Source organism: Lepisosteus platostomus, chromosome 13 (genome assembly GCF_059453375.1).
Source record: "Lepisosteus platostomus isolate fLepPlt1 chromosome 13, fLepPlt1.hap1, whole genome shotgun sequence".
NCBI lineage: Eukaryota > Metazoa > Chordata > Actinopteri > Semionotiformes > Lepisosteidae > Lepisosteus > Lepisosteus platostomus.
In genome coordinates this window covers 8278875-8305886 of record NC_142623.1, presented here as the reverse complement: position 1 = coordinate 8305886, position 27012 = coordinate 8278875, and the positions used below count along the sequence as shown (strand labels likewise).

At 37.9% G+C, this 27012-nt stretch overlaps 1 protein-coding gene across 1 annotated transcript; it reads right to left on the bottom strand.

The window, feature by feature from the left end:
- Nucleotides 1-264: 264 nt before the first annotated feature.
- htr1d (5-hydroxytryptamine (serotonin) receptor 1D, G protein-coupled) lies at nucleotides 265-26809 on the bottom strand. Its single transcript, XM_088602970.1, has 2 exons — nucleotides 25929-26809; nucleotides 265-3165 (listed from the first exon to the last, which is right to left on the bottom strand). Exon 2 carries the CDS (start codon nucleotides 2242-2244, stop codon nucleotides 1105-1107), a length of 1140 nt encoding a protein of 379 aa, XP_088459096.1. The 5' UTR covers nucleotides 2245-3165; nucleotides 25929-26809; the 3' UTR covers nucleotides 265-1104.
- Between the last annotated feature and the right edge of the window lie 203 nt (nucleotides 26810-27012).

The window sequence follows — 27012 nt, the reverse complement described above, 5'->3', positions numbered from 1 at the left end:
CAGTGGTCGTTAAAGATCCCCGGGCATTTCTCGAGAAGAGTAGGGAGTTATCCTGGTGTCTGGGCCAAATTTCCCCCCTCAGCCTTTACTGTGGCCTCCATATTGTGCCCATGTGTGATTGGCTTGCTCTTGCCCTGTGATGGACTGGCGCCCTGTCCAGGGTGTACCCTGCCTTGCGCTCGTTGCTTGCTGGGTAGGCTCCAGCTTCCCGCGACACCATACGGTATAAAGTGGGTTTGGCAAATGACATGACATGACATGGCATCAAACAAGATATTTTATTCTGCCAGGGCACTGTGGTATCATATATCATTAATTATTATGCACAGGATATTAAGACTCAAACACACATATTGAACACCAGTAAAAGAATTGATAAGATTGGTGATGAAGATGGAAATTAATCTATTTTGAAGAATAATTCCTTGCAACAGCAGCAAATGATTTTCACTAGAAAGTGATGGTCTTCCCATAATTTATCTTTATTTCAATTTATAGCATCGTTTGGACATAATATATTAAAATGAGGATTACTGCACATTTGGAATGGCTTTCCCAGCTACAGAAAAGAAGTTATAGGATGATTTACATTTGACCAACGCCTGAACAGGAAAGAAAATCACATACAATAGTATTGACATTTTTCTGCTCTCTACAGTTTCACCTCCTGGTCTCTGTTCATTTGTTTTGCGTACACTGACATGGCACTTTAGCATGTGCATATTAAGCACACAGGTCCCTCACAAAGAGCCCGTTTCCCTATCTGACACCACTTGTATTTTATTTTGTTTTCAAAATTCTAGGAATCTTAAGGCAGGAAATGATCTTTTATCATTACAATTCCAAAAGTGTTTTTTTTATTTGTGAGGTTATGCTATACCTACAGTGTCACCATGCACTAATAGACATCATGAAATCACTTAAAGGCCATGAAGCACCTTAATCAGCTGCATGATTCAATATGCTAAAATGCACAGTGACTTATAAATCACCTTGTACAGTATGTCTATTATACAAATGTGCTTCACAGTACAGTAATAGGTAGTTAAATCATTGCTTTTTCTGACAAAAATTAGAATGGGGCTGAGATGAAAACAAATGATCTTAGTAGCATCTCTTGAACTTGATGAGTTTCTGGAAAGCCTGCTTGAACTCGTCGTTGAAAGCAGTGTAGATCACAGGGTTGATGAGGGAATTCAGGTACCCCAGCCAGGTGAAGAAATCAAACAGAGCTGCGTGAAACCAGCAAGTCTTGCAAATGGCCATCACCAAAGTCACCACAAAGAAAGGCAGCCAGCAGAAAATAAAGGCGCCCAGGATGATCCCTAGAGTCTTGGTCGCTTTCCTCTCTCTGGCAGCGCAGATCCTCTTCCTCTCCAGCACGCTGTCTGCCAGCTTCACCTTGACATTGTTCATGAACACTGGGGAGCCCCCGGGCTGAGGGTGACCCTCTTGGTTGGAGTTGGAGTTGATCGAGCAGAGGGAAGACCCGGCGGAGCCCCCTATGAGCTGGGCGGTGGTGAAGCGCTTCCCACAGGACGATGGGGGCTTGAATATCCTGGATCTGGCAGCCACGTAGATGCGACCATAGAGAATGATCAGCAGCACAGTTGGGACGTAAAAAGCGCCGAATGTGGAATAGATCGTGTATGAGAGCTGGTCTGTGTTGACGTTGCATTCGGTCAGCTCCTCATGAGCCTTGGCCTGCCTCCAGAAGAGTGGGGGCATGGAGATGGAGATGGAGATCACCCACACTACGGCAATCATAACCCCAGCCCTGCGGGTGGTCCTTCTCTTGCAGTACTCCAGGGCATCAGTGATAGCCCAGTATCGGTCCAGAGCAATGACACACAGGTGAAGGATGGAAGCTGTGCAGCACGTGATGTCTGACAAGAGCCAGATGTCACACATGACCTGCCCCAGTGACCAGGTCTTGCTCACAGTGTAGACAATGCTGATGGGCATCACCAGGATGGACACCAGGAGGTCTGTCACCGCCAGGGATCCTATGAGGAAATTGGCTGGGGTGTGAAGCTTGCGAGTCAAGAAGATGGTGATGACGACAAAGACATTGGACAGCACAGTGGCCAGGGTAATGATCGCCATAACAATAGACAGGGAGATCTTCAGACCTAAAATGGTGTTCTCATCCCAAGAGATCAGCATATCACTAGGGTTCTGCGAAGTATTTCCAGAAATGATCTGGAAGGAAACGTCAGCAGAGTGATTGCCTCGGTCCATCATCTAACTGTGCACAATTAGGCTCTGTGTAGAGGGGAGCAGGGGAAGGCCTCATTAGAACCCTTTGACCAATAGGTTCAATCACAATCAAACCTCACATTCTACATTTTGTCAGTAGAGTTTTATAATGATTAATTATCTTTCATCACTCTCTGCAATTTTCTTTCAGACCTGAAGATCTAGTTTTGGTGCAAACTCGTCTCAAGTTTCATGTTGAAGCTCCGTCCTGATAGAGCTTTGGCACTACAGCTTTGGAAGTTAATTATAATTCTGACTGCATAGCTCTTGTTTTTCACTGCAGAGCTTGCACCACCACCACTCAAAGGGTTTGTTTAATTTGCCTCTATTGCATTGTCTTTGTTATTCAAGAACAAGCTTCTGAAATGTAGCTGCTGCACTCTGTACAGCAAACCTCGTCCTTTGTTTCTTCTTCAGGTTTTGTATAATTTCCTGCTCATTGAGCAGATGTGGGGTTTGAAATCAGAATGAATGTCACAGAAGGTAGCTTCCTCTCTTGGGCTATGCTGGATTTTTGAAGGAAATAAGTCTGCTTGGAAGTTATTAATTCAGAATCTGTGACCTAAGAACAGGCAATAATGAGTGAGTCATACAAAGGCAGACATCTAGTTGGTTAAGTGGCAATGATGACTAAAGTTAACAGAGGGACATTCAGATTGTTTTAGGATCTTGTGTTGAAAGAATACTTTGATTCTTTTATTTAAAACTGTGCCTTGACTCAGTCTCTTGAAATTGAGTTTTCTTCTGCGTTCCTGCTAATTTCTCAAACAGCTGTAGCTTCAGTCCGATAGAGCAAGGAATCCATGCGGGCGGTACAGGAAACGGGTTAGTCTCTATTCTGTGCCAGGTGGAAGACAAGCTCCCTGCACTCTGAAGTAGGTCCTCTTTCTCTAAGAGAAGTGTGATCTAGAATTGAAAGAGAAAGCACACAGAAAGTTAGACAAAGGCTGGTGCTTGAGCCACAGCACAAAAAGGGGCAAACCCTTCACTGCCACGCAAAAAAGACAGAACCAGCAACCAGTGTTACTACTCTGACGAGAGTACTTTTGGATTAAATCCCATCTCTTAATTATAAGTAGCTTAGTCTTTATTAGTTTCACAAAAGTTTTTGCATTTTCATTATTTTCGGGGTTTTTTTCACAGAGCTTTCCTAAAATTCTACCCTTAATGTAACAAAAAACAGTTGACATGAGACTCAAGTCTTGGTTGTTACACTGACACTAAAAGCTGGAGGTGGCCAAGATTCCCAAATGGCGACAGGCAATTGGCTCACCAGGTGTTTTGCACTGAGAAGGGTTCCTTTAGTGAAGTTGCGACTCTTGGAATTTCCTCAGTGCCTTGTCAGGCTTGTGATGGTAACAGTGAGGGACGTGCCTGTTCTCCAAATGGCACTGAACCTCCTGTGCCCCACTGAGCTTGTAACCGGTTTGGAAATGAGTGTTTCAGTGGGTACGCAGGTCAGAAGAGCCTGCCTACCCTTCTTTATTCTCCCCTTGAGGGCTGTGAGCACACAATTGGCAAATTCAGATTAGTGGTTACATGATAAAATGAAAAAAAAAGGCAAATCTAAATTCAATAAAAAACTGGGGGCTTCTCTGTCAAAGACAGTGCATGCCCTTGTGAGCAAAGGTAATATAAAATCCTGTCATATACAGTAGATCTCTAACTCTGACCCCAGTTAAACAAACTTGATAATCACATGCTGATGTATTCCTCAATAGTGAGCTCTGCTATGTGGTGTGACTTCAAGCATAGCAGTACCATCTTAAATCACTTGACACCAGATTGTCCCTCGCCAATGTGTTTAATGGCCCAGCTGCAAAATGGGATATAAATTGTGTTAATACGTCATATAATATTACTCTTATTATCCACACTGTTGGGAGCTTCAGGCCACTGTGAGGAAATGATGAGAAAACCCAATTTAGCTTTAAATCACCTTCCTCATCACAGGCCTATATAGGTGTCAGGCTGTTTAATCCATAAGTCACTCAATAATTGTTTCTTTTTGTTAACAAATCAGACTTCCTGGCAATATAACCACAGAATGATTTTTAACATGAATAGTAATGCAATTTTATAAGCATAACATTGTTTTCTCCAGTGATGTAAAGAGATAGGTCTTGTTTAGATTTTTTTACTGGATGTTTGCCCAGTGGAGCAATTAGTTTTCATGAGTGCATTAAAAGCTCGGAGGCTGTATTTTTTCCAGTATCTTCATAGCACATTATTGATTTAAAGGGATAAGGGAATTCTAATAACCTATTAGACAAGCTGTCCTTATTTGTTAATCGGCAAGTCTGATAACTCACAGTACTAGATGCATTGGCTTTGTGTCACCAGCAGCTTTCAAGCACTTCATTAAAATGTTTTGTTATAACTGGCTGTTATTAATGGTCACCTAATCCAATGTTACATACCCTGCATTGCTGTTTATTAATTAATAAATGGCCATAAGCAGACCCATGAGAGAATTTAATAGTGCAACTTTTTACAAATTAACATTCTTTAAACTGACTTCAATTGCAATAGCAGCCAGTGCAGATCCAAAACTACCAGAAACATCAGACGTGTGTCTTTAAAGCTGTGCTGTAGTGAATGGCGGCTGTTACTAATAACCATCACCTTGTTCAGTATCACACTGGTGATGCTTAATGGAAAAGGTTTTGGGCAGAGAATAAGCTCAGAAATGAAGTATCGGAAATTGTCTGTATAAGTTGTCTGTTTTCTGAGCATAGGATATAGACAATTACAATAAACAATCTCAAATCTCAAACAATATACTTAAGTGCCATAAGTAATTGCCATTGTAGTAAACTAAAATTGCTGTACTGGAGTAAAGAGATTCTGTTGCTTGTCCATACTAATGAAGCCAGTAATTAACAGATAGGATACATTCTGTACTAATTGTGTGGCTTTAGATGCAATTATTTGACTTGTTAGGTGAGCTTGCTGAATAGTTATGGAATACAGTATGATGCAATTGGTAAATAAAACAGGATCTGTTGCAAATTATAATCATAGGTTTGCTCAGTTTTCATAGCATCCAGGTTAACTTTTTGTTTTACAAATGTTGGAAAAATGCCTCCTTAAAACCCTGAGCAGCATGTTTTTCTCTGATAAGAAGCTGTGCGCTCAGCTATTAGTGACGTTCACTTGACTGGCGTGAAATGGAACAAGTGTTTTACGTTTTCATAACACTGAGGCAAGTGATGGAAAAATGTCTAAAATAGATTTTACTTTTCAGAGGCAGAGGAGGGTGATATGTTTTCTTTCTGTGTAACATTCAAATATTTTGTTAGGGATTTTTATAAGGGTTGTGGTTAAAATTGAATGGATTCTATAACAGTATAAAAGTACGAGGCCCACTGGCCACATCCTGCCATACAAGTCTGCTTTTTTTTCCCAACAACCTCTGAAAGTCATAAGCTTTGATTGTAATCTTAAGTCACTTTTTCAATTTTTCTTTGACTATGAGTAACAGAGCCTTACATAGATTTAGACAGGAACTGAATACCTCAGTGAGGAAATGTGAAAGTCTTTTTGTATTTTGCTCTTTCCTTTGGATAAGTACACATGCCTGTCTTTGCCTCTGGTGGGCCTGGCACCTGAGATTTCAATGGAGGATAAAGTCGAGCCTGTTCACAGACAGAGGAGCCCCAGGAGGATTCAGCAGGGTAGCTATAACTCTGAAGTCTTAGAGGGATGAGAGAGTGGTTTAGTAAGGAGGGAAGGTGCATACAGTGCTGCTATCAGCCTCCCCATATGTAAGCAGGAGTGATATGACACGTTGTCACAGTCTCCTCCTTGACGAGTTTACAGGCATAGATAGAATATAACAATAACGATGGCACAGCCACAACTGCAAAGATGTGCAATGGTGTTTATTACGAGGAACTGTGTTCCCAAAGTCCACACCCAAAAAAACAAAGTGAAAACCACAAACTAACCAGGAAAAAACAAAACAACACAAAGCTATAGTACAATAATATATGCATTAATTACTGTAGGCAGCTCCTATTTTACCCCCCCCAATCCACTTTCTCCTATCTCCCCCCTCCTATCTTGAAGAGCTCCTTTTCTAGGTTAAACTCCTCCCCCTAGAATATTCCAATATAAAGCCAAAAATTTTATTTACTAAATAATACTCAGAATTCTGATATACACATTTCTTCATTAAGTACACAATTAAACAACGAACATATTATTACCAAAAATACAATATCATACTCCTTTTATGTACATAACTGTTGTTTAAGAAAATACTACCCCCTTTTAATGGTATCTTCGTACAAAATCCAAGCATGCGCAATCCTGAAACAGGTGCTACTAAGCCAGCCCCTATTGCCACGCCAAAGTTTGGGTCCTACAGGTTTGCGGGAGAAACCATTTTGCCGGTGAGAAATCCAAACAGTTTATTTATTTGAAACACGTGAGTTGATCACCAATTTGGTTCATTTCACTTCTAAAACAAAGGAAAACAGCTGTTTGGTTTGAGTTAATGTTTAATTTTGATAATACGGGAACAACCTTACTTTACTTTGCTCTGTGTGCACCCACGTTGCAATCAAAGCTTTCCCCGGAATTCCAGACTAGTTTGTTTACGTTGGAAACCAGCGTTATCGCCTTTGTTTAGATAGTGAAATGTTGACGTATGTGTGTGTTTATGTTCATGTGGATATCTCACGAGTGCCAGCTGATCTGAAAACGGAGTCTCCAGTCATACACGTTCTGTTATAAGCAGTATCTATAGATTTAAATTCAGTGCCAGAAACATTCCTGCATGACAAAACCCAGCTACAGGGTAAAAGTGCTTGGAGGGTTTTTAACAAAACTTTGTTTCTTAAACGTTTTTTTTCAATATATTCAGCATTTTAATGTGTACGGCTCCATTTGAAAGATTCCTACGATCGCCCAATAAAATTACTGCATGTGTTGACATCCAAAGGCATTTCTTTTCCATTCCTTAACCCTGCAAAACACAGTTCAACCTGCTAAAAGCCATGGGTTTATTCACTAAAGTATAAAGGTCACTTTTTTCTAATATTAATCCTAAATAATTTATCTTTCCTTTTGTGTATATTTTGCTCTTTCATGTTAAGTCAACTCAAACTATCAACCCTTCATCTGGAAGTCCAGAACTCCAACCATTATTTCACATCGTAGGCCTCTGAGAATCCTAGGGCTTTATTGTTATTTGTGGATTTCAAAATTACTGTGTTATCTGCCTACTCTTTCAGGAAAAAAAATTGGTGGACAGGTAGAAGAATTGTGACACACTCTCTGTATACTATATATAAATACTTATACTATAAGAAAAAAAAATCAAGAGTTCTGAAAGTGTAGAAATGCAACTATAGCTGTTCTAGAGCACTAGAAATAGTCTCATTAATTAAGTCTACTCATGAAAGAGATGAATCAATTATTTCTATTCATAAGCTCCCAAATTTGGAATTTCCAATTGTTAATCAGTTTTGTGCACTGCTGTGAGCTTTGTACTAGTATTAAAATGTACACTGTCAGAGCCATCTGTTGTTTTTCACACTGCTTGTCTAACAGCGCCCACAGCAAAGTATTGTTCAGAGAAGCTGTATTTCCTTAACTGACAACACGCATAGCTCACAGTCTCCCATGCTGTGCAGAGAAGGATACCCTCTCTGACTTGAGGTTCTCAGCCTGGCATGATTCTTTCAAATTCTTTGGACGTCTTTGATGTTGTTTATATTGTTACAGAGAACATTCCTATCTTTGTCCGTGTTTATTGTTACAGATAAAACTCTTTAATTCTTATTTCCAGCTTTCATTTTCTCTGGGTTTAAATCACAGGCATGCTTTGATCAGAGTGTTGAGTGTTGCTCTGTACTGCGGCTGTTCCTGTGACACAAGTCCCAGTACAGCACTGCTTTTGTAATGTATTTCATCTGTGAAAGACTTTGAATGTTTAGCATTTTCTGTCTGTTCATTAACCCCCATGCACAGTACTTAACAGCTGTAATGTACACTGTCATAAAAAAACATCTTGGATATTTCGGACATAACCAAGACTCATTACAGTATACTGTATATTTGCTACAAACAACATTAATTTAATCAAAGTGTCCACTAAGGTTCTCTTACCACAAAAAAAAAGACTGTTATGGGAAAAATACATTATAATTTACAGACGTAAGTACTGGAAGCAGTTTTTAAAACTCTTTCTTTAACTAGAACATCTCACCTACCACTTGGTAGTGTGCTGTGTTCAGCTCAGAAGGTATCTGATTTTCATTGTAGAGAGAATTCAGTGGTATTGGTTGTCTTAGGAGGTTATATCACAAAGATATTAACATTCAGTTAAGATAACAGACATTTTACCAGAACAGATAATGACTGTATCTAAGTTCTCTAAGTTCTAAACAGTCTTTACCTTAAACATACATTGTATCTGGCACAATATCGCTGTTTTGTAACATGCATAATACAGATTAGGGTGAGTTAACTAACTTACATGCTATAAAACCATCAGATAAAACGAGTTCCTGCTCCTTATATCTAAAAAATGTGAACATTTTATTACTAAACTGTAATCTAATGGCTCTAATGTTTTTACCAGTATGCATGGTCTGTAATTTTTCAAATGAGAAAATATCCCTTCACAGATGAATAACTCCTAATCTAGATCAGTTACTTACTGTGCAATGTTTTAAAATGTTGTTGTATTATCAATTAAACTTAATTGCTTTTATATAGTATTTTTCATATAAAAAGCACTTTACATACACCACTTCATCCATCACTGAAATGCACCCCCCATCTGGGTCTCCCATATTGTGTGACCCTAGGTTGGAGTTCAGGGAGCATGCAGAGGATAACAGCACACCTCTAGTTTTAGGAACAGTCATAGGATTTTTAATGAACAAACTCTTAGGAATTCTGTTTAATGTCTCATCTGAAAGATGGCACCTCCTATAGAATAGTGCTCCCTGTCACCAGTGTTTCTCCATGGAAAGACGCTTTCTTAAGGCTGTCCTGCACCAAACTCTCTGAAAGAAAAAATCAACTCAGCTTGTCTCTTCTGGATTGAATCCCAAAAACGATTTTGTTTCATTTAGAAGCCTTAAAATTCATGTCTTGACCACAGCCATTTAAGATGCAAAAAGAAATGTACAGGTTTCAAAGCTTGCAAAATTGTTTAATAATTTAAAGTCTGTTCCAGAAAGGGTAAATACTTTCTAACAGCTAAAGGGGTAGATAATGGCTATAAAGAAAACACCAAATACCATTCCTTTCTTATCAGAATCCTGTCTTGAAGGCGTTCTGAAGGAAATCTTTTGGATTAAAACTGACAAGTGGGCTGAGGGATTGTTTGCGTTTGAGTTTACAGAACATCAGGTTAATAACTTGTGACAACCACTGCACTGTAAAAGTTATTTTTTCAATTACAATTGTAACAAAATAGAAAACATAAAAGATGATCTACAAGCCGTACTGGAAAAGAGACGTGGGATGGAAGTGAATGAATAAAATCTTGTTGTACGTAGGAACATTTCCTGCAAATTGAATTTATTTTCATTCAACTGGCAGGGGAAGTCAGTTAAGAAACAAGACTATAATATAAATACTTGTAGGGGATGAAAGTTAAAAGACTTAACAACATAAAATGAGGGATGTTACTCATTATAAACAGTATTAGTTTTTTTTTAGTTAGTTAGGTGTGGTTAATGAGTTTAAGATTACCCCAAAGGTCCCAGGTTGTGGGCTACATGGTGATACTGTAACATTTAGAGCTGCTATCTCACACCTCCAGGGTTTATATCCAGACCTGGGTGCCTGTCTGGAGAGTTTGCATATTCTTCTGTATTTTCATGGGTTTCAAAGGAGCCCGGTTCCCAACTTCCATACTTTTCCCTGCTGAGTGTTTCTGGATCCTCTCTTCCCAATACTTGGAATCTTGTCCAGATTGCCTACAGGGGCTAGAGGCACTGCTTCTGCTTTTCAGTATATGATACTAGTGTCACAGTAGAAAATTAAAAAGTGAGTTTCCATCACTGTTTCCTGCAGTTTCTGAATTCAGTGCCCTGTCATGTTAAAATGGCAGTGATAATGGTTCTTGTATTATTACAGGGATTCCTCCCAGTTTTCCCTTGCAGAGGTAGGGGTGTAGAAAGAGAGGCAGGAGATGGTAACTGCAGCTCACTGACTTTATTACTGCTCAGGGGTTTGGCATGAGAGAAAGACAGAGGGAAAGGGGTGTCTTTTTATAGAGAGAGGCAGGGAGAGGGGAAATGCAAAAAGAGGGAAAAGAGATCAGGGTTCAGAGGCTCCAGACAGACCGCCTCTTGGTTGGGATGTTTCATTATTAACAGGGCACAGCCTCTTAGCTCATCTATCTGTTCTGGTTGCTCTTAGCTAACGGGCGAGAGGATCTCATTGAGCCATACTGAGTTTAAGGATGTCAGGGTGCTCCCTGGCACCTATCCAGGATAGCAATATGTTTTTATTTTGTAACATGGCAACCACAATTTTACATAATGTTCTAAAAGAGGTCTTTACAAAGCTATCATTGTAAATGGCACATCTCCAACCTCCAAATGTGAGCTAACATAAAAATAAAGCACCCCTCTACCTGGTAGGCTGGTTTTGTATATCATCTTTATGACACGTTCACCACAGCTTTAGAACATAGAGGCCATGTCTGGTCAATTACACTGTGTTTGCAATTTCTCATTTTATATAGTAGAGCTCAATATATTAAAGCGTGATATCTGCCCATTTTTTTTAGTCTAATTTGGGAACGCCCATTACAATCTGAATCACAGCGATGGTGCTTACACTCACATACTGTAGCAACAGTGCAAGACCACAGACACGGTCCTCTGTTTCTCCCACCCGATTGAGCCATTTTACAGATTCAAGCTTTCACAGGCTTCTAACTCTACATGTACAGGAACAGGCGTGAGCCTCACAAACATCACCACATCCCTCTAGGCACACTGAGAGTCCCTTGGGTAACTGTTTCACTGAGAGATAAAAACTACCTCTCTGGGAAATAAGTCAATTTGGAGAGATGCTGACAGCCTACATATTTTACCTAAGGAGCAGGTTCTGACACTTATAAATTTGTTGTCATACCCAACTGAATAAGAAGACATTCCAGCTAACACCCCTATCCTTTGTCAATTGTATTATGTTTGCGGAGCACTCATGTTAACGTGTCTGGAGTTTGTGTATTTCTTTTTATCTTAAGTAGCATATTTTGCCACCTCTGTACATGTTGTTGCACTCTAATATGGTCACGTTGTGAAAGGATGTGGTTTGGTTTTAGTGGTTGTAGTGGTCATCTCTTTTTCACTTACAGTATATTATGCAGTATTTTGTACGCCAGTACTTCCCAGAACATTTGGTTCAGACTTGAGTTGGAAACGTCTAACAAGCAGATGCAAAAGATTAAGTTGATCAGTGGGACCATGTTTTAAGTTGGATAACCTATTCAATTTCATGCCTAGATTGAAAAGATCAAATTGTCCTTAAAAACAAAATGTACACATTCATGGATGTTCTGTATGTTTATATTATCCAGGTCATGGTTCAAAATTTGTCACATGGCAATAAATTTTGTTAGGATTGCCTTTGTTATTGTGTGGTCTGAATCGTATTCGATATTTATGACAAGAACTAGACTACAGCTTGTTTTAACATTTTTACATTTTGTATACAATACATTTGACTATGTGCAGTCACTTGGTCAAATTGGCTGTCAATTTAGCCTTGTTTCTGTGAGATATTAGGAACTTGAGACTGAAATCCTTTCTGTGAATTTGCATGTGTTGTTCTGACTCATCATAGGTGATATGTACCATACACTCATATGATATGTCAAAGAAAGAATTGCAGAAAGTGTAATTATGTATCAAACATTTTTGACCTTATCAAAATGATTATGTCACACCTAATTATTAGAGTAAGGATTAAAATTAAGAAAAACACAAGAGGTTTGTTGGTGATATGACTGTAACCCTTTTGATACCACTTTCTGAATGGCAATTGGCATAATACCATAAATTATTCTGGTATCAGGAAAATGGCATGTTTTTGTGTTTCCAAATATGGAAGCATTCATCACTCCATGAAGAGAAAAAATGTTAATTTGATCTTAATTCAGAATTACCTTTGTATTAGCATGATATTAATCACATGATGATGTTAATCGTAAACACAGTGGGAAAGAATTCAGTTTAAAGTGGTTGTCTGTTGAAGTCTTAAGTCATACCAACTTCAGGCACGAATGGATGAAGATGATGGAGTAAGTCTTGAAAAGGTATGGCACGATTAGAAACTACAACAGACCTGTAAAAGACCAAATAGTTGAATTCACTTAAACTGATTTTAAAAGTATAACTGATGCTAAACTTATGTTAAAACTAAAACAATGCTAAATGCTAAAAAAACAATGATGTAAAAAGTAAGATGCATTTTTTTGTACAATTACAAATGTACAAAAAATACAATTTTTTATGTTTGTACTTAGGGGTGGTAGCAAGTAACATTTAATGCTGGAACATCTGGAGTAATTAAAGTACAACACAAGGGAAGCTCAGCTCACTGCAAAAGCATGAGGCTGATATGAGATTTTTTATGACCAGAGCGATCTGTAGTCAGTTATTCAGCCCTTCACAGAACAAACTACAGGCATTTTGTTTTGGGGGAGCTGTTTGTTTCAGCAGCTGTCACCCTCTTTTCAAAATGTTGTACTAAATTAGCCTCAATGCTGGCTTTAAATGTGTTTATTTTTAATGTGTAATGCCTTCTCCCTTTGTATACAACTAACTGCACAGTTATTGTGATTTTGACTAATATTTAAAGGACAAAAACCAAAACCATTTTTTTCGAGTACAGCTGGCTCTAATTAAAAACAAACAAAGAAGATAAGAACCATCTAGAAATCCTGTCGCAGCCTAATCACACCATGTTTCTAAATAAACACTTAGGTAATTTTTTGTGGCAGTATGAATAGTTACCAAGATTTTTAATTAATTTATTTGTTGATGTGTTGATCACATAATTAGTGATGGAGTTAATAACTCTGTTCTTTAGGTCTGTAGCAGCCAGATTGCATGCCGTATGTTGCTGTCCATGGTGCTGAAATAGAAGGCATGCCTTTCCATTTCCCCATGTAATCTGAATTGTGTTGGCTGGCAGTTATTTACTTAGCTTTCATTTTGGAGCTCTATACACAAAGTCATAAATAGTTAACTATTTTGTTCCCGGTCAAACAATATTTACATAAAGCACGTAAATTACAGCCGTAATTATTTTACTTTTAATTTAAACAGATGAGGATGACTAGTTACTTCTCTTGGATGCCAGGTAATGAAAACAATTAAAACTTAATTTGAGAATCATCTGTATGACAACAGGATGCTTTGGGACAGTCAGCATGAATTTAGAAAGTGATAGGCTCTTCTTTAATTGTTAGAGGACTTTAAGCAATAGCAGTAAGGGATATACCAGAGAAAATGATAATATATTCTGTTAGATTAATTCTTTTTCTCTGCAGTAAACATTCGAGGAAATACAAGTTTAATAACTGATTGATGCATAGACATGAGTACAGATGAGGGGTGAATACTCAGATTGGAGTTTAATGTAATTGGTGAAGTAAATCTTGATCTGCTTGCTTGTTTGGTTTACTAGGTGATTAGGACTGAAGCTCTTCCTAATTTGATCTAAAAGTATCTACTGTACTTTTTTATGTATAGCTGGTATAGCCGGTACATTAGTCATGTTCTTAGACCATACCAGAATAGGATGATCAGAAAGCACTGTAGAAGCTGCAAGTAAAGATTTAAACAGAACCTAAGAGTGGCCAAACAACTGTACACTTAATTAGCTAAGGAGAGGATTACATGCAAGTAGCAAACACATGTAGTTGTAGTTTACGGGCAATTTCATTCACCATGATACAAAAGTAATATTGCTGCAAGCAGGAAAACATCTTATGGACAGCAATTCAAAGTGGGGGTAAAGGAAATACTACCTGGGCTAAAATATGTTAATCTTTTTATTATTTAATGGAGATGATAGTGAGGGGGACACAATTCAAATGATTAAAAAAACTCAAGAGCCTTTGGCAAAGCCAGGATCATCACAATTTACACAAACCAGAGGACACAATTGGAAATGAAGGGAAATTGCATTTAGAACAGGAGACAGTATTTAAAGAAAGAGTTACAGGAATCCAACCAGCCTTGTTATCAGAGCAAATTTCTTCGAGGGATGCATCTGGACATTTGTAAATAAATTATCAACAAGATGTACTGTACATGTCTGGCAATGGAAAACCATTAGCTAGATGTCAACATTTAGTGCTGCTTTGTTAGTAGACTGCACTTGAGATCTAAAGACTGTCAGTAGTGCTCTTTAATATTTCGCAAGCAGTGTTTTCCATTAGTTCCTTCTTTCAGATGTTTGTACTGTAAGGTTCAAGCATTATTCAAATGAATGCAAATACAAGCAGTTGCAGTCTCCATTTGGCACATTGGATAGGGATGCTGTAGAAGGTCTTAATTAGGAGAAAAATGTTTTTTTTTCAGGTGCCCTTGTTTGGTATTCATACTGATCCTTACTTCACCATTCTTGTGCTGTGATGCAGATTTCACCCTTTTATTTGATGCATCTTTTAGTTCTAGGTATTAATGTTGTTCTATAAACGTTCTAGCTGGATGATAGGGGGGGTGAGGAGTGAGGAGTAGGGTATTGGCTGATGGACCTGCTATGCTGATTTCTTATGCTTCACAGGCTGAGGGTGGGCCTAGAAATCAGTTGTGTTTGCCTTCGGTTTGATTTTTTTTTTACCTATGCATTCTGCGTACACTGGATCGGCACCTGGTTCTTAATAGGCAATGGGGCTTTTCATTTATTAGACTATACGTGATCCAGGAATGGAAGACAAACATGCTCGATTAAAACATGGCACACAAATCTCTATTCTTCAGATTTCACACGTACATACAGTACACAGCATCAAAGGAATATTGTGAATCAGCTCAATGTGTAAATTACACCAGACTCTTTACTATTTACACACGGCTGTTCATGATGCACCAACTATTGTGGATTCAGATGATTGATTGATTACACTCCAGTATCCAGATATTTGCTACTAAAAATATTTTTTAAAAGTTTAAAATGAATAGGAAGATGAAGGTCTGTGATACAGTGCATGTACCTCTTGGGACTGTTCCATTAATTAGCCTCCTTTAAGAAGCCATCACTCTAGTCAAGGTGATCTGTTTACATATTGTGCTGACCTGGTTCCTCTAGTATTAAACGTATTATGGTTCACTCCACCCCCACTCCACCTGTCTAGAGTCTCCCTTCCATATCCAGTGATCTAGTTAAAGAAAATTGTTTGCTTCCATGAATGGCTCTGATTGTTTGAGGAGGCCTGGGACATTTACACAAAGACTTCTTCACTGCTGTGCGATCATTTTGAACTTGGAAGCAGGCAGTTAATCATCTCTAAAGGGCAATGGTAAATTAATTAGTGGGGCTGAGACACCCCACTATATGTGATATCAGAGCATGATGGAAATCTAATATTAGATACACTGAGATTTCCTGCTAATAATTCAGTCCACAGTTTAAGGAACAATTGTTATTAGGTCAGTATCCCCGGAACAACTTATTGCCAGTTTCTTTTTTGACACAGAAAAACTTTGTTAGGAGCTTTATTTAACGTTTAGCTCTGCATAAAGCAGTAACATATTCATGTGCACTTTAAGCACTGTGAATACATTAAAAGACAAAAAATACTGTAATGTTTCTTGATTAGTGAGGCTGTAGTCTACTTGAAAATAAATTATTTCCAGTGATAATTTTCACTCAGACACTGACATAATCCTGAATGGTGGAGAGTCATTTAGAGTATTCTGCAATCCCAATGCAATAACATCTTGGCAAGCTATCAACAGAAATACAATCGTTAGCACAACAGTGTCGACAAATACTTGCATGCACACACACAAACTCATTAAAGCGCGGGCACACAATCCCTTAATCTCTATCCATCAGTGCACCTTGCATGTATCATAAATTATGCCCTGCTTATGACAGAGGGGGAACTCTTTTTGCAGTCTTAAGTACACCCAGGTCATTAAATGTATCCTGATTGTTCATGCAATAGGACACCTAACAGACTGGAAATCTGTTGAGTATAGTGCAGCTAGGCAGAATGAATCTGAGAATGTTCACATGATGGTGGCACGGCAAAATAACTTTTAAGGGCAAATGCTTCAAGAGCTTTATCTGAAGAAATTCCATTTGCTTAATTTGCTATTTAATCATTTAAGTTTGTTTTACACCACAGGCATTTCTCAAATGCAGATTTAACAATAATTCTGGGTAGACCGATATGATAGTATGACCATGGTCTTGAGCCAGTGAACTTTGCTCTTCCTTATTCCCTAACCAATTTAAGTGCACTTTAAGAAGAGTTCTAAAGCTATGACACTCATCTTGGGTGGATCAAAATTAGATCCAATAACCTCTCAGATACGTGTTTCACAAGACAAAGGTGTTACATCCTTTTGAGCTGTGTGCACCCCTATGGACTCCAAATACAGCTTTTCCGTCCGAACCCTCTGCTATGTTTCCAAGTATCTGCAGGGTAAAGCCACAAAAAAAGCTGAGGAAGACTTGGGATCCAATGTAAGAAAACACTGCCTCCTTTGATCAACCCCAGCCCTGTCGGAGACATTTGTTCACGTGGTACAGCAAACTGCAAGGATCCAGTTCCAGACACATTTGATTAAAATTTGATTGTGTGACCTATGATTCAGTGTTCCACATGGCTACATTGCACTATGCCTATGAGCACTGGTGCTGTTTGGAGAACAGAATGTTCTTTGGGTGGGGGGAATTGGGTAAGGTAGGGGACATTAGTCCTTGTTATATAAAGCAGGGTGCTTTGATTAAGCTCTTGAATCTGTGATTATGCCGACATATGTCGTAGCAACTTACGGAGGTCTACTGGTAGTGGAGATAAATGGAATGAACATTTGTTCTTTTAACCATATAACCTTGGGTTATACAGCACTTTGTTGAAAACCATCAAAGAAATGTATTTTCTGTACTGTATAAGAAGCCACATTTTCTTATATCTTTGCTTTTTAAAAATCAAGTCTGGGTCAAACTTTAAAACTGAACCTCCACAATTTCAAATTTGATTTTGAATTAGATTTTGTTTAACGATTTCCACTTTCTGATGTATTTGCAAAGAAATGCTCACTTTGTGGGTGAATTTCATCTACATAGAGGTGCAATGATATATTGAACACCTGTCCAACTCAATATTGCACAGATACTGCTTTATTATCATAGAACTAGCTTTTAGCCAAGTCAAATAATTTCTGTACAGCAAGTTTCTTATGTACGTGATCTATAGGTGTGGACAAGATTATGTTCCCTGACTGCAGCATAATGACTTCACAGGGTTCCAAAGTAGTTAACTTTTGCAATATACAGTATTTGCTCATCTTTGACGTAGGATAATGAATAGATTTCAAAACACTACTATTTTTAAGTATTTACTGTAGCTGTACAGGAAATGAGTGTGTGAACTGATGAATGCCTGCAAAGAGAGCAGCTTTTCATAAAATAATTTCACCTTTATTAATCGTTGATATAGACAATTAAAGAAACAGCTTTATAGTTCCAAAGAAACTGCTTTACTTTTCATGAATTCCCAGCATTGCTGATAGTGTCTTCACAGAAAGCATTTTAAATTTCAGGATGTGCTTATCAAATAAATAGTAAAAATGATCATGTTGGTACAAGTAAGTGTACGGATAAGGGTAAAAAGTTCTTATGTTGAGCAATTCTCCACTGCACTGGAAATTAGTCAATCATAATGACTAGAGCTATTCAGAAAGATTTGATTTTGGTAAGCCTTATTAGGCTAGCTTGAAAATCATTAAATTGGCCAGACTTAATGCATATCTTTACTCACATACAGTACCTGGCAATCGTGAAAGTGCTCTGTATGATCCATTGCCCGGGTGGACATTCGATATAGTGATTCTTTTTGAAAAGTTATTTTATTTATTGATAAACCTTATTATTAAAATTCTATTAAATAAGATCAATTTCTGAGCTGAGATGTTTAACACATTGTTGTGACTTTCTATTCTTCATAATACTGGAAGAAATCTCACCATAACTATAATATTTCTCAAAATAATAATATTTAGAATGCTAGGTTGACAACTTCTTCTACTTTAATTGAATCTCAATTTGTATTTAACGTCTGCATTAACTACATGGCATTTTATGTTACAGAATGGACACTTAAATGATAAATTGTTCCACAACATTTAAAAACAAATGACATGCAGTAAAAGATATATACCATGTAAGTTGATAATAGAGAACACAACAGTGACAGATATGAGTGTATTATTTATAATCATCATTGACCGTATGGTGCAGTAATTCTTGTGTCACTAATTACCTTAGATCAGCAGCATATTTCTCTTTTCTTGCAAAGCATCTGGAAGTGTTTTATATTCTGCAGCCTCTATCTGGCGTATATCAAAATGTCTTTATTTTGTGGACCACTGATGTCTTTTAAAGAGAAGACCTACATTAAGTGCCTAGGTGATTTCCACTTTTCATAGAGTGAGATTGCTTGTCACAAATACATCTCTTTTTCAAATAGAGATTGCATTGATGAAATCTGTGGTGGAATTGGATTTTCAAAAGTACACAATGTGATGAAGTTTGTTTGTAGCAAGTGTTGTATTTTCTGTAACATGCTGGATAAGATCACTTTAACTAGTTTAAGCACTTAACTACTTATTCTAAAGTACTGTATCGTTCTGCTGTGCCTCTGGAATTGGTTGAATACTGTACATTTGCGGATAGTCTTCTGTTTCGTGGCTTTGGATGAGAACCACATTGATTGTGAAAGCTTAGCTCCTACATGGTCCACATTAAAGTGCAAAAAAGTTTAAAATGACCAAGTAGTGTTACACAGTGGAACAAAGAATATGTTGACTCTTACAATGCATAAAGTCGTTTTTGATCAACAGATATGGTTTTTGAAGCATGCTACAGAATGAATAGGAATCTAAACAATTCTGAAAGGCATCCAAGTGAACAATATAGTGGTTTCAGTACACTATTACATATTTTCCTATACACAATTATATGAAATTTACACTGCATTTGGAATTCTATTTTCCGGTTCAGCACATAAGTACTAAAATAAGTAGTTTCTGTATAATGTTTATCAGTTAGGTTAGAGAGTAAGAAATGATACTGTAACAACACAATCTCTATCTGGAGCTGTACAACCAGACCATAAATAAAAACAAAGGGTACAAACGAAAGGAAGCTACAGTATTTGCCCCATCTAGCTCATGTATTTAGAAAATCATGGATCTGATTTAATCCAGCTGTTTCTTGATAGGATACAGGTCATTGGATCAAAGCACACAATTGCGTAACCTGTTCCAGACTCTCACAACCCTTTTAAATTACTGGATATCTCTGATTGAAGAGATTGAAGGTATTTATAATAGTGGAAATTCACACATGGAGGGTTACGGCACTCATTTGAGAGGAAAGGCCACAGAAATAAAAAACTGAAACCTGTGGTGCCCTGGTCAACCGTTTTCTTTTTTCGACAGAAGCAATCTGTGTTAATTCAGAGTATTATGCCCATTTGTTTCATCTCTCTTTTATTCTGGGCAGCTCTCCAATAGCTTTGAAAACATGTGCACTGTCAATCATGTTGGAAATCAAAGCACCTGTAAAGTTCTCTCTTGGGTTATGAGATTCCAGCTTCTAATGATCAGAGAACTTTTAGAGTACCTGTCTTCTAATAGGAACATCAGAGTCCACCTCCCAACCAGCCTTGCAACAGTTTGAGTAGAGTTTCAGATTGGGATCTAACTAACACTTTAATAAAATCCCGTGGTCCTTTCACCATCACAAGACTATTTTGTTTTATTTTTTCTGGTGAAACAAATGCTCTTATGATTCACATTTTCTAATGTTAGAGAATATTTCAATATTTCACGACTACAGATTTCATTGCTTGGAGAATTTGGTTCTTTGCTAGTGACTGTCAAGGAAATACAGCATTTTCTTTTTTCTTTTTCATGGAAGTATTTAAACTCTAGTTTAGTTTAAATGTTTATATCCTAATACCAGGAGGGGACATGTGTTTTTAAACTTTTTCCACTTGTCTTAAGTGTCCAGAAGTTTATTTAATTTAGCTTTAATTATATCAAAATGAACGAGAATGAAGCAAACATTTCATTAAAATGATTAAACGTTCAATCAAAATTGTATATGGTTTTTTAAAAGTAAATATCCCAATGTGTTTTATAAAATGGAGAGGATCCACTTCATCCATCACTGGATGTCACTCTGTAGACATTCTGTACCAGCAGCCCAACTTAGGAAACACACAGCAGCCATTCTGCACCAGAAGCCCCACCTGGGTGACACAAGCAGCAATTCTGAAACAGCTGCCCCATCTGGGAGACACACAACAATCATTCTCCACTAACATCCCATCTAGGTGATACACAGAGCAGAATCATTTAACCAATTGCACTAAGGGTGAAATTGAGGTTGACAGGAATAATAATAATAATAATAATAATTGCTTACACTTATATAGCGCTTTTCTGGACACTCCACTCAAAGCGCTTTACAGGTAATGGGGACTCCCCTCCACCACCACCAATGTGTAGCATCCACCTGGATGATGCGACGGCAGCCATAGTGCGCCAGAACGCTCACCACACATCAGCTATCAGTGGGGAGGAGAGCAGAGTAATGTAGCCAATTCATAGAGGGGGATTATTAGGAGGCCATGACTGGTAAGGGCCAATTGGAAATTTGGCCAGGACACCGGGGTTACACCCCTACTCTTTTCGAGAAGCGCCCTGGGATTTTTAATGACCACAGAGAGTCAGGACCTCGGTTTTACATCTCATCCGAAGGACGGCGCCTGTTTACAGTATAGTGTCCCCATCACTATACTGGGGCATTAGGACCCACATGGACCACAGGGTGAGCGCCCCCTGCTGGCCCCACTAACACCTCTTCCAGCAGCAACCTTAGTTTGCTGGAATGACTGTACAAACTCAAAGTGGAACCTCTTCCTGACATTAAGATTAATACTCTTTCTATTATGAACAGTACCTCAGGACTAATTAGCCACAAACTTAGTTTGATGTCTCAGCTGTAAGGGAGCTCCCACAGGGCCATGTTCCTGGTCAACATACTGGGGCTGTGTCCTGGAAATTCTGGTCCAGAGGGAAGATTGTCACCTACTGGCACCACTTACTGCAGCAATCTGCGTTTTCTTTGAGTGCTCCCATTGCAGTATTAACCAGATCCAACCTTCCTTAGGGTTGAATTATGATGAGGTCAGGTCACGTTACAAGGTGGGAGTCGTCCAGTTATTCCCGAAAAGTCAGAATATGTTCTCTAGATTTGCTTGAAGGTACTCATTACTGAACATTCTTGTGTTCAAAGTAATCACAAAGAGTTGCCCATTGTAGTTTCACACTGCTTTGTACCTTGTTTCATGGACTTTTCGGCTTGGGTTCTGAATGTTGATCTAATATACTGTTCAGAAATCAGTAATCCAAAACAGTTGATGGAGTGGTTTCAGTTCTTAAGAGCATCATTGCACTGATGCTGTACTGTACCTCTACCTCTCACACAGAGAAAATGGCTATTTCATTTCCATTTCCATTCATCTTTCAGTTAGAGGAAGACCCATTGTTCTTTTTTCAATAATGTCTGTTAGTGTTTTTTTCTTGAGACAGCCAAAAGCTTCGGTGTGAGTCAGAATATAATGAACCAGTACTGGGCGATTATGGTTTCTATTACACTAGCTTTGAAAGTAAGTCACAAAGTGCTAATAGTTATCTTAAGAAAGCTGAGACTCCATCAAAGCTCATAGGCTTAGAGAAAATTATTAACCATATCTTGTCACATTGCAGACTGAATGGACCACCGACAAAGCTAAGTCAGTTTCTGTTCAGCAGAGTCAGCCTTCCTAAGTTTTAAACAGTTTATTTTTTGAGCTACATAACATCATCCGTAAGAGTTTGGGATGGTTTCGCACTCTTTGACACGATGTACTGTGTTTATATTTTCAGGGGCTCAAATCATGTTTCTGAAAGACATATTTGCTGGTTCAATTATTCAGAAACCAGTTAACATTAATTTGGTAATACAGTAGGTGCATTTACTCATTTTACTCACTTCTTGAAAGTCACTTCATGGAGTGATTTGCAATGGTCTGCAGAGATAGAATTAATATGTTGTCTGACCTATACTTTAAAAAATATGAATTCTGGATTTGTATTACACGTGGTAGACAGTATCTTTAAAGACTGTTAATAGCCTGTTATTAGACTTTTGGACTGAGAGCTCATCTATTGTCATTCACAGATAGTATAGAGTATATGCTGTACACTGCTACGACAAACTGGGCTATCTTTCTCTTTAGTAACTTTTTTAGTAAATCACATAATCTAGTTAAACAGGTGAATGGAGCCTTTCGTACATAAAGTTTTCTTTGTTTTATAAAACCAAAAGTTATATCTGTTACATAAAATTGTATCTGTTAACTTGTATTCAACAGCGACATTGTGCAATAGGGATATCACACATCCATGAACCTGTTAAGCATCAAGGATTTGTGAAATGCACCTAAAATACTGTATTTCAATACTGTTGTTCAGTTTATGATTTTCATCACTGTAAATCTTTTATGTTGCTCTGGAACATTTTTAGTGCCAGTCTTTATGAAACACTATTTTGAGACTATATGAAACACATTTTTATTATTCAGTTTTGTTTTGTAAGACATTATTCCAAGCAATAACCATTAGGAACTGTAAACAATTACATATATACCAAAATGACCCCTCCCTCTCCTCTAGGATCTATTATTCTTGATTACTGAGCATTTAAAAGAAACATTTAATCAAAGAATTCCTGGCTACAGAACAGATTGCCACGATATACCACAGTGGAATAACTCCATTCGTTACTTTTCATTCCAACAAGATCATAGAATGTGCTCAGTCAGAAGGAACCTGCAAAAGTCCAACTGAAAGGGGAAAGATCTATAAGCGCTGAAAAGGTAAGAAAATGAAATATTGACTTTGGTGTGTATTTTTTAACTGGTGTGAAGACAACAGATACTTTAAAATCTGCTGCAGCATAAATGAACAAAGTCCTTGGCTCTTACTACTGGCAGATCTCCATGTGAAAGACAGAGACAGTCTACCAATTGAATCCTTGAGGAATTTCCACAGCAATTCATTGACAAGTGATAAACTACAATGCATTTAAATAAAAGATTGTACAGTACTTTTTGTTATTGTTTTTCATATTTACAGATACGTCTTTAAGTTAATAAATGGATATTCTACTTAAACTGGCCACACTTTTCGGCTCAGCTATTATTCCACTGACGAGTTCTGTGCTGACAGAGGCTAAAAAGTGCAGTCTCCTATAACCATCTTAAAGATTTTTTTCAGTAGTACTGTACTGTATGTTTGTATAAATTAGATGAGAAATCAAGGTCGAGAGTGTGATATCCGAGTGCAGGTTAGCATCAGTTTTCCTTTGAAACGTTTCACATTTAGTAAATACTGCGTCAGAACCTGAAACAATTAAGGGATCTCAGGAAATAATGCCATTAATGGGCATTTCTGGTCTTCAGCGGCCACAATATTGCCAGATTGATCTCCGCGGTATTTAACCGAATTAATTTTGCAATTAATTTTTGTCTTTCTTAACTACCTGTAAAGCCTAGAAGCTCCTATCCTTCGGGGATCAGAATGACGTAACCGTACTTCAACCAACCTAGCTTACATATGATCTGCACGCACCGCATTTTGCATAATTAATGTACCGAAAAATGAGATTCGGTTATTATGCAGTGACTGTGACAGACCTCTGTCAGTAGATGATGTTGTTTTGCGTTTTCGTGTTTTTTTGCTTGCAATAATCTATTCTCATCTCTACATTATTTATACTGCACTGTTTGAAGGGATAGACCAATGTTTAAAACTGTTAGAAATTGTACACTTCCTTACCTCATGAGACTGCGTTCGAGAGTGAAAGAAGTTCGAATTTTTTCATACAGTTCATTTTGAAATACAAAAGCTTAACAGCACAGAAAACTATATAGCTATGTTAACGGACCAGCCCGCACGATGTGAAACATGATCACAAGACTCTAAACCCGTCACGCATGACATGTTTTACAATATTTACAATAGTTTGTAACTATTATTTGAAATTTTATTATCGATTAGTTTTAGGTAGTGGGCTACAACTTTTTTTTTAACTGAGAAACTGAAATGTATATTTCTGTATTGTGGCCGTAGGTTTAAGGAGTCTTCAATAAACAATTAAGACGAAGTCACTGGACTGTGTGTACCAGTCGCTTCCCTGTTATAAAACAAAATTACTGCACACAGCCTACTGTAATTCCAAATACTTTGCCTCTAACGGAAGCACTGAGTGACCAGCACAGAACTTCACACCTGAGCATGAGAGCTACAGTACTACAGTCTATATCAATAGGTTCCAACAGAAAAATACACCTAAAACGAAGCCTCATAACTATTACGGAAATACTGTACAGGTTAAATTAATAAAACAATGCACACGTCTCTGAGATGTACAGTATGTAGGGACTACTGCTGAGTATTCACTGGACAGGTCTATTTAAAAATGTTCCGCACGTGTTAGAATAGTGTTTGAACACGAGAATACGCCGTCGCTCTATAGAAGCCTGTACTGTAGAGGGTAGAAATACTGTAGAATTGAGACGCAGAACAGCACAACTAGAGTGTCCTCGGTGAAGTTATTTATTTACAATAAATTTGCAATAAACAACAAAAATAAATATTTTAGAAAACTATTCTAGCAGTTCACAGCTTGAATTTCGGAGTTTCTAGGACTCTATTTAAAGCGTCAACTTGCCCTTCCGTACATCGAATTGAAATATTTGGACACTGGAATGTGTTTCATTTATCATGACCACATACTGTATCTTGACAGTTGATAGAATTTATTTTAAGGCTCGTTGGGATTTTTAAACATTATAAAAATGACATTCAAATGCCAATCATTTCTTTCGAGATACGCTGTATATCGAACCCAAAACACATACTGTACAAAAATGAATCATTCACTTAAACCAATCAGCATTTCTCTATGTATTTTAATATGGCAGCGATCTCCAAAACAATAATCTAAGAAAATGTATATCTAAAGCCATTGAAATGAAGCGGTATACAGGCAAGGTGGAAGGCAAAGTGGGGAAAAACAGTTACATTTGACCGTATTATAGAAAGTGTGCCGCAAGTGTGTAAGACTCCTAACCAAAAAAAAGTATGCATTCCATCTGCCTTTTTTGCCACTGAATCAACAGAATTAACTATGATAATAAAAAAAACTTTTGAAACCTCCAAAACAGGCACAATAATAATGCACAGTACATACAGCATGACTTGATACGATTGGTTAAGGAATGTTGAATGTTTAGCTGCCTGTACAGTACGTGCTCTCTAAGCGTTTCTGAATGCTCTTTCATTTCTGGAAAAAGGAGATGTCGTATAAAGGGAAAACATACTTACTTTTGTTTCCAATGGTATAATTTATAGTGTGGTCTCCTTTTAAGACTTCAGTCGCACTTGAAGCGTGTGACAGTTTTTTTTCTGATGAGAGTGAAGCAGAAATGCAGTACAATGGGCTTTAGGAAAAAAGAAAAGTCTTCTGCTCTGAAATGCTAAATCTCGTAAAACCGGAGCCCGTGCATCGATCTTCCAAGCAATAATTCTGCTGGATACAGCGTGAAAAGTCACCGCAATAGTATAGAAATATTGAGAGCATCAACTTAACTGTGCATGTAGGGAAAAAAAACAATTCGCTTAGTTAAAAACAATTCTAACGTTAATCTTAGAAATCCCAGATAAAATTCTCCTTTGCCACGGCGCAAATCCACAAAACCAATCTGATTCAAGAGACAGATGTATCAGAAAAAGGTGATATGGTGCTCCCCCTTTCTTTTGGTCCGAGCGCCCGTCAAAACCTGGGTTAGTTGCAGCAAACGAGCAAGGTAAGAACGGCTCAGTCCACTGTAGTGTAAGCCACGGAGCAGTTGATACAACTTGAAAGCGTTGCACAGCAGTGCGCTCTCAAGAGGGTTTCAGTATAACCAGCGCTCAGTTTGCTCTGTGTGGAATTAATCAGTTACAAGTATTCTGAATTATCCTCCCCAAAGGTCCGCTTTGTGGGAAACAGTTCATGAAATAGTGAGCAGCTTGTTAGATGCCGTCTTTCCCCTTTCAAACTGAGTGACAGCTTTTCAATCAGTATTCAATAAAGCTGAGGTTAATATAATGCGATGTTTTTCTCCATCAAAAATGTTGTGGGACAGAATCGTTTAACTAGAATAAGTCGCAGCATCTAAACTTGAATGTAGATGGTAACTGAATCGCTGTACCTTCTCAGTATGATCTTTTTGTTGTTGTTCGTTAACATGAGCGTCCGTGACGCCGCAATCTGTGCATAAAACATATTGTGAAACAGGTTAAACCAAGACAAAGTCCTTTCTAGACTGCTGTTCTCAAGCCTGATTGTCATTCCAGCTGAACTTTCACTTACATAACTGAACCCTTAATTGATCTGTTAATAGGATTAATTTGACCCTTAATTGTG